The 8,630-nt window shown below is 35.3% G+C and overlaps 1 protein-coding gene across 1 annotated transcript; it reads right to left on the bottom strand.

The window, feature by feature from the left end:
* Positions 1 to 8,604, bottom strand: LOC136819926 (NADH dehydrogenase [ubiquinone] 1 alpha subcomplex subunit 6-like). The gene is made up of 3 exons (XM_067076166.1): positions 8,440 to 8,604; positions 1,582 to 1,710; positions 1 to 245 (listed from the first exon to the last, which is right to left on the bottom strand). Exons 1-3 carry the CDS (start codon positions 8,563 to 8,565, stop codon positions 117 to 119), a joined length of 384 nt encoding a protein of 127 aa, XP_066932267.1. The 5' UTR covers positions 8,566 to 8,604; the 3' UTR covers positions 1 to 116.
* Positions 8,605 to 8,630: the final 26 nt, after the last annotated feature.

Raw genomic sequence — 8,630 nt, 5'->3', positions numbered from 1 at the left:
TTTCAACCTCTCACATTCGATGTATTTCATTTAAAAAATATTTGTTATTAATATTTACAAAAAAATTGAAGAACAACACAGTTGTATGTTTGAACACCTGGACAGCTTCAACCAATTCAATCATATCCTTCATAAAACCTTTGCATAAAGTCTCTTTGTTTTGGCTTGAGTTCTTCTTGGAAATATTTCAATACGTGAGTTTTTTGCTTCCACATCTGATGTGTTTCTTCAAGCTCCAGAGTGCCCTTAGAAATAAATTTAATATTTTCAGTATTTTTGGAATTCAGACAGCACACTCACGGGGTGTGCCGAAAAAATAACCAGTGGTGTCAAACCACTAAGTAGAATTTCTTTGTGTAACACTTGTATCATCAAAATCTAAATAGTTACTATTTTTAATTTAAAGAAATATTTTCGGATTATTCCACAGCTGCATTAACGTGATTTGCATATTACACCTACAATTAAAATTTATAGGTTAGTCTTAATTACCGTTGTATCTTTGCCTTATACACAAAATCTTATTCCATTCATAGAAGGGAGTTTTTTTCGGGACAAGCTGGAGTTTTTACAAGCTCTCATTTGATTTGGTTGGTCGTTAAGATGTAATAAAAGAATCTTATTACTTTTTCTAAAGAACGCGTCATCTCTATCACTTTAAATGACCAATTAGTGAAGTATCTTGTAAAAACTCCAGCTCGTCCCTTTTTTTCGGATCACCCTGTATTTTAAAAAGCTAAAATGAAAGAAGTGACCAGAAAAAAAAGAGTAAGGTTTAACCTTCCTAGCTGTTGCTCTTACATCTGGGCACCTTTTGTATAGACAGAGGATCAATTAATTTAATAATTTAGACTAATACTAAAAGTATTTCTGAAAAACGTCTGGTCAACGATGTAAAAATAATAGATAGCCAACTTGCCTTGATTCTCAAAAAACATCCGTGTTACGGTTGTAAAAATATTAATGACATTTTGCATCGTAAAAAGTGCAATTAAATAAAAACTTGCTTCATTTGCAACCTTCTATTGGACAGAATCGATCACGTGATGTATATTTTTCCAAAATTTGGGTTAGAAAAAGTGTATTTTCCTATAGGCAGCCTCACAGAAGAAATTTTTTAATTAGATATTATTGTTCTATAATAAACATTCATCTGTTTGTTTTGTATCAGGCAACCTTCATGCACTTTTCATACGTGAGATATCGCATTTCAAATCACACATATATTTTTCAGATAACAGCATTTTATGAGCGTTTATTTATCCAGATGAAGATTAAGTGGTATCAGGCCGATCCGTAGTCAATTTGTCTAAAGATTGGTACCTTTATCTTTTGAAAAAAATTCCAAAATTTGCAGTAAATAACAATTCAAATTTTCTATCAATTCAGTGGATGTCAAAAAGTGTGTCAAAATCTAGCTAAAAGCATAACACGCACTGCACACAGAGCTCTTTAATAGAGTGCTCATTTCAATAGGAAAACAATGGTTGTTCTCTTGGGAGAAGTGCCTTCTAGAGGTAGTTGGTTATCTATTATTTTTACATCGTTGGTCTGGTAAAGAGCTTTTGAATTAAAACTTACTTTGACCACTAACATATCGATAACTCTGATGTCTTTGACGTTTCGGTTTAACTCAAACATTTCACGCACTTTACTTCTGCCTTGCTTTACGGTCATGTCCAAAGCATGCGATTCAATGGTGTGTGGAATCTGAAATTCAAATCATAATGACCAATGTATTTTCATTTAGGTATTACCATGGCTTGTACCCCTAAACAATGAGTAATGACCAAAGCTCACTGATATGCTAATGATATGCTTATTTTTCCACTATCACCCAGGTCTCAGTATTGGGGACCTGGATTCTTAACCAAGACTATTTCTGAAAACTTTGCCTTGGCTTAAACCTACATGTTTGAGATAAAACATATAATGGGGCCACCCGCCCACATAGTACGTAGGCACTAAAATGTCGAAATTCGAATACCCCCTCCCCTCTGTACACAAGCCTGCACAAGCGTACGCAAATGGATATACCCCCTCCTGGTGAGTACGTAGTTTTTCAATCACCCCCCCCCCTCAGTTTAAGAAAACTTGTTTCATACATGAAACTCAATGTTTATTGAGAAACTTTTTCTTTTCCTTGATGCGTATAAGAAGCGTAAAAATCGACAAAAAAACAAGCAAAAAAGGACTATGAAAAGATTTTCTCTGCGTACGTACATTTTCCTTTGACCCCCTCCCCCTGTACGCAAGCATACGCTTTTGAGAAGACTCCCCCCCCCCTTAGTGCGAATTTTGGCCGTTTTCGCTAAAGTAAATGTCTTTGAAAATTCTTAAAAGGGCAACTTGCGAAAGTTATTGCTTGCGAAAAATTCTCAAAAAAACTAGAAATCTATAAAACCTCGAAATCGTAATAAATATCAAGTTTTCGGCATATTATTATTATCCTTTGATGCCTTTTTAAAGTCGAATAGCAACCGTCTTGAGCGGTCACTTTCAAGCCAATTTCTATTCTAAAATTCTCATTTTTACCCAACGATCCGCGAAAGTTTCTGCTCGCGAAAAACATTTTTTCCTCAAATTTGCGAAAGTAAATGTCGCAAATTTCGCGATTTTTCGACCTCGCGAAAGTTTCTGCTCGCTAAAGTTTGTACGCCTGAAGTAGGTGGACGGCCCCTAATCCATACCATTTCGTCACAACGGCTTTGAATCTCCACTATTCCGATTGCCAAGCTAATCAAACTTTGTTGAACTTAGACAAGGGCAAGAATTAATGAACCGCCCGCATGCCTTTGAGCTGCTGCTCAAAAAAGTTCATTATTTTTAAGAAGCTCATTTTATTTCCTTGTCTTTCCATTCAAAACAACCAAAAATCGCACCTTTGCTACACAAAACTATGTTTAGATCTGGAGTTTTCTGGAGTTTCTGAATCTTTAGGATGCTTCTTTTGAAATTTACCAAAGTTGAGTTCCGGGTGGGATTCAAACCCACACATGAAAAGTATCTTCGGTTCAGAAGCTCCGAACGCACCCACTAGACCATGAAGCCACGGCACAATTTCGAATTCACAATCTACCTATAGTGCTACCAGGGTTAACCCCAACCCTAGGGGTGCCCCTACCAGGGCCTTGAGTCCAATATTTACCTACCGATGCTACTTCCAACCCTCTTTTGACTCTCAAACTACATCGCTGACCCTAACTGACATAGTTTCTACCCCCCTTCATCTAGGGGGGTCTTGGGTTTTGATGAACCAAATGCAAGGGGGGTGTTAAAAGCATGACTTTCCTAAGGGGGTTTGCCAGTTAAGGGGGGATCTTCCTTGAATTATGCGAAATTTCAATTTTTTTCTTTTCCAATAAAGTTTGCGTTTTCTAAGGGGGGGGGTGTGAAATCTTAAATGAATTTCCTAAGGGGGGCTAGCACTTAAGGGGGGTGACCCTCTAGAAACTACCGTGAGTGGTCCTAAATCCGACAGCCCTGTCTAAATCCGATGGGGTCTTTCAAAGATACAAACTAAAATAAAAACAAACCGTTCACTGTGACGCAATAAAGATACCAAAGTGTCAACTAAACTGAGAGATTTGATTCACTGAACCAATTTAATCAAATAACAATATAATTGATTCTTATACAAAACATAATTTTTTATTACAAAATTGTTAACGTTTTAAAACACACGAGCAACAGAATCAGAATAATAGAGGTATATAATTATTTTTACAACTCACACTTTTTTGATCACATTAACAGACATTGTGACATTATAGTCATCTTGAGATGTTTTGTTTCAAGAGTTCTTGCAATAGTTTATTGTTCAATTTGGAGAGGGAATGTTTGCAAACATTTTTTTCATAGCAGTTATTTGGGGGGGGGGTCGGATTTAGGCAGGGCTGTCGGATTTAGGACCACTCGCAGTATGAATGACTGATCATGACCCTAACCGATATAAAAAATTTTCATTAACCTGTACGAAGGAGTCAGCACTGTGAAAAACATGGTTCCAATCACGCCCGCAAATGAGGTGGACGTTTTTTAAGTTATGGACGTTTTACGTGCTTTTCAATAAGAAGCACGAGATCACGCTTGTGCTTAGTAAAGCGCTCATTAAGCTTGTATGGCATGTAGTGTGATTTTAGGCGCATCCATTTTTGATTCTGAAAGTGAAAGCAGCTTGATGACACAGGAAATTTCTAGTTGTTGGAGTTGGGAAGCTGCCAGGTTAAAATAATGAATAATGAATAATGAAATTTTGCTGCATCAAATATTTTTTGCAACACGGCGGTAACTGGTTCATTATTATTAATTCCCCTTGCCTTAATCGAACGACTAAATTTTGATTAAATTTTTTAATTGAACTTTACAAAGGTCGCTAAAATTGTGAGTATTTAATAAAAAGTTTGAAGAAAACATTAAGTTCGACATAGTTTGACAACAAAAAATGTTAGACAAATTTGAGGGTTATTTTAAAAAGCATGGTACCCCAATTGGTGCACCAATTGGGATACTTATTGGGGTACCACTTTCCGACCTTAATTTTGTTAAATGACACTTAATTTCATTATAATATGGTGCTAAAACCTTTCATTGATAGTTTGATAAGGTTAGATTAAAGGTTATCACAAAACTTTTGTCTCAGTTGCCATTCTCCGACAGGTAGTGAAAATCTACTGCTTTTTAATTAAATCAGCTTTTTTTCCTTTCCTACTTCAAAAATTTACAGACCAGAATAAGTAAGACCAGAATAAATTCAGTAACCAAACAAAACAGTATTCCCAACATCATATTATATAGCTTAAAATCAGGCAGTGTAGACCTAAAGCTCTAAAACAGCATCTAATAACACGAAAACCAGAATATGATTCTTCAATGGGAATCAAAACTACAAAGTGCACTTTACAAACATCAATTTGTCAGATCTAACAAAATTAATAACCGCACTGTCATCATTGACAATAAAACAAACGATTTTCTGTAAAGAGCCTTGTAAACATTCCAACAACTTCCATCGAAATGATCTATCACAGCTCAGTCTACCATTTTTAGTGCGGTCTGAGGATTGAGCCGAGAACGCTCCGCGAACTCCTGCGCGGGTGAAAAACTTCAATCTGTCAATCATTTTCTCAAGCGAAGAGTAAGCGAAGCGATTCTAGCTTTAAACGATAGTGCCGTGGGTCATCAATGGATAGTATTCAATTATCATTATCCCTTTATTTTCATTCCTAGAACTTTTGCAAAAAAAAAGGAAAAATAGAAAAGTTGTATTTTTTACTGCTCTATCCACATACCAGTGAGGATCTTATCGCGATTCTCAGATTTACGGAAAATACCAGCTTTTTGCTGATTTTTGCCTCGATTGCCCAAAACCTGTAACCTTTTTAGCTTGAGGGAAGAAAAAAATTAGAGTTTTTGGCTTTGCCAAAAAAACGCCTAGTCAAAATTTTTTCATCTTCGCAGGATCCATTCCCAACTTCAAAATACATCTTTTTGTCTAGGGGTTTGTTTGGCGAATTCTTCCTTCGAAGAATATCGATCACTTTCGTTTTCCCCTGAAGAGTGCGAGAGAAAAAATATTAGGGCCCGCGCTCTAGGCGGGCGGCCTAGACTGGCTTTCGTTTTGTATAATTTTATAATGACGTATAAGGTAGCGTAATTCATGCAAAAGTAATATGATAATCTTTTTGTTTTTTATTTTCAGGTATGCCGCCAAACATTGACGACAGACTCGACAAAAAGAACAAACAATAAGACGACCCGAGAATCTTACGATGAGGGCGTTTTGTCTCCGCCTGATATCACGCCCACAGAAGACGTTGTTTAAAAAGCGGGGGTAAAGATAGTAAGTAATACTTTTGTAAGTGTTTATTTTGCGAAATATATAACCATTTTCTAATATGGTCTACAAACTAGCATTTCTAGAATTTTGATAATGAAAACTTAAATATATAATGAAGAAAAAAACAAACCATTTCAATTTTATTTATAAGTTTAACCCCCGGAAAAATTATGTATTACCTATTACATAACTTTACATCTCCCGACTCGCTAACTCCCAGAGGAATTCCGATTGTAAACCGGATTGGTTAATTTCGGAACATCTTCATAATGTAACAGATTCTTTCTATATATATCTTTCTTTCTTTTTTCAGGTCTATGTACATTTAAAAATCTCCTAAACGAAAAATAACCCTAAGGGCTTTCGAGTTCGAAAGGACATGGAATGAAAATACTATATACAGTAAAAGGAAGTTCACAATGTGTCATAATGAATAAACAACAATAACATTACAACAACAACAATAGATTTAATTAAATCTGTAAATTGAATTTGGTGCGACAGAGAAGAAATAATGGCAGATAATTTAGAAGTGTCTAGTGGAAAGGCTGTGTGAATTTTCAGATGTCAGTGGTAATTTTGTTGGTTGATGGCTTGTTGAATCTGGGAAGAAAAAAGGAAACAGGTATAGCTTTTTCTAACCAAGGATCTGAAGGATTCGAGCCACACTGACATACTGAGTTTGAAAGATCTTCTATGTGGCGTTTTTTTGCAAACTTCAAAAAACTGATTTTTGTCCCGCCTTTGCGGGACTTTGGCTTAAGTGCTTGAGTGCAGCATAGGGTACAAAGTCCAAACATGCGTTTCCCGTAATTTTTGTGTGAAGAGTTAGGTCTATACTGTCAGGAGAATTGTAAGGTGTTGGCTAGTAACATCTTATTAATATCTCTTCTTTTTACATGTCAGAATGCTGACAAAAAAGGCACTTTCTTGCAAAAATATTTACAAAATATTGAAATATATAATCGTGAGTCAAATTCCTCCAAAAAGATTTATTATACTGAAGGTGATGCTCATTGTACGAAAGGATACAAATTAACAGTCATTTCAGCCTTGGAAAATTTGTAAAGATAGCTTTTAGAGCAAGAAAAGGAATGACATTGTCTTTTGTCATTTTTATCACTAAACTGACACTTTCCACCAAAAATTTTAATGACATCATAAAATACAATAGTTCTAAGGTTACTTTGATTAATATACTCAATATGATGCAGGACATATAATTGGATATGAATTGACATTAGGAAGTAGTCTTTGATTCTCTCAAACACGTATTTTAAAGCAAACAAGCATACTATTATGTTATAAACACATATTATATTATTTGTATTATATGTTATTATTATATCACAGGTGTTTGCCTTAAGCAAAAGTTGGTAATGCAAAGTCTCACAAAATCGCATTTAGCAAACGCAAAAAAAAAACTCCATAATGGCGGCATCATGCGAGAGCAATCAGAATACCAAAATAAACAAATTTCAAAGACTCATTGTAAGCGATTGAGTGAAGCTATCATCAAAAAATAAAAATAAAACAAACCTTCAACCTTTTAATAATCCAAATAAACAAAATATTTCAAATGAATTGATGTTTAAGTTTGAAAATAAGCACCATTTCCACCATACACTTTTAGAGCAAAAAGCAGCATTTCGCTGAAATCTGCTGCTCTTCCCGGGCTAATAATTTCTCAGAATGTCAAAGAGTCTGGTGCTGAATATATAGTTTAGTGGGTTAAGCTTGTTTTAGTTCTCTATCTTTAGATAAAGCCTGAAAACCTCATCTGAGACGGGGGTCATAAACGATCTTTGTCTATTTTGCAGTCGTACAATCTTTTACTTCTCAAAACCATTTAGATTCAGGTTTTATAAATAATAACAAAGATATTTAACCAAAATTTGTTTCATTAAAGCTATTTTCTTTCAGCGAAATAAGCCTTTAGTAAATATCTAAACCCCCGTTTTTTTTTCGATATTTACAATGTGATTTTACAGCGAGAGTTTGGAACCGGCTAGATTGTGTGATCTGATTGGCTGAATGAGCAAACGCGGGACTCGGCCCAGGACTTTTTACCCGCGTTTTAAACGCGTTTACGGCAATGTTTATTCTTTACACTTTCGTTTTCAAAATCTGTTGAACATGGATTTTGGCTTGTGACGATTACCTCGCATAACATCTGTGATATATATCACTCTACATTTATTTTTAAAAGCGTGTGTTATTCTTTTTCACACAATTTAATTCTGGTCAGTGAATTAAATGGGTACCCCAATGAGTACCCCAATTTGGGGTACCATGGTTTTAAAATAACCCCAAATTTGACAAAAAACTACGATCGACAAAGTTTTGACGGTATATAAAAAGAAAAGTTCGACAAATTAGGTAAAAACTCTGTTTGACTACCCAGAGTGTTGGTTTTTTCTGACTATAAAGTTGCAATAGCAAAGTTCCTTGATAATGGGAAAGTTTTAGGCGAGACTGTTTTTCGTCCTCGTACGCTACGGTTTTTTGTTTTTTTTGTTTTTTATCTCTCTCAAAATTTTGACGATTTCTATACTATGAAATTCAATTGAAAAGGCTAAATTCGATGAAAAAAAAGTTACCTCACGCCACCATGATCTGTAAAGGTTCAAAACTCTGCGTCTGGCTTCATTATTTGTCACTGAAAGTAAAGGTTTTGCAACTTTAGTGACAGGAGCTGATTTGGCAACACTGGCGATATGCGCCATCTTGTTTTGATTCTGAGCTTTTAAAGGCTGGTCTAAACCATGAAGTCCGTAAATTTAAAGCCCTT

The sequence above is a fragment of the Clytia hemisphaerica genome, unplaced genomic scaffold (assembly GCF_902728285.1).
Source record: "Clytia hemisphaerica strain Z4C2 unplaced genomic scaffold, Clytia hemisphaerica genome assembly, whole genome shotgun sequence".
NCBI classification, from domain to species: domain Eukaryota; kingdom Metazoa; phylum Cnidaria; class Hydrozoa; order Leptothecata; family Clytiidae; genus Clytia; species Clytia hemisphaerica.
The sequence above is the reverse complement of the archived record's forward strand: the minus strand, read 5'-3'. Positions and strand labels throughout refer to the sequence as shown.

Coding starts and splice junctions, on each gene's coding strand:
- LOC136819926 (XM_067076166.1), bottom strand. CDS start 8,565: ATGGCGCATATCGCCAGTGTTGCCAAATCAGCTCCTGTCACTAAAGTT. Junction 1,711..8,439: donor ACAGATCATGGTGGCGTGAG/GTAACTTTTTTT, acceptor TTTGAATTTCAG/ATTCCACACACCATTGAATC. Junction 246..1,581: donor TCGATATGTTAGTGGTCAAA/GTAAGTTTTAAT, acceptor TTTATTTCTAAG/GGCACTCTGGAGCTTGAAGA.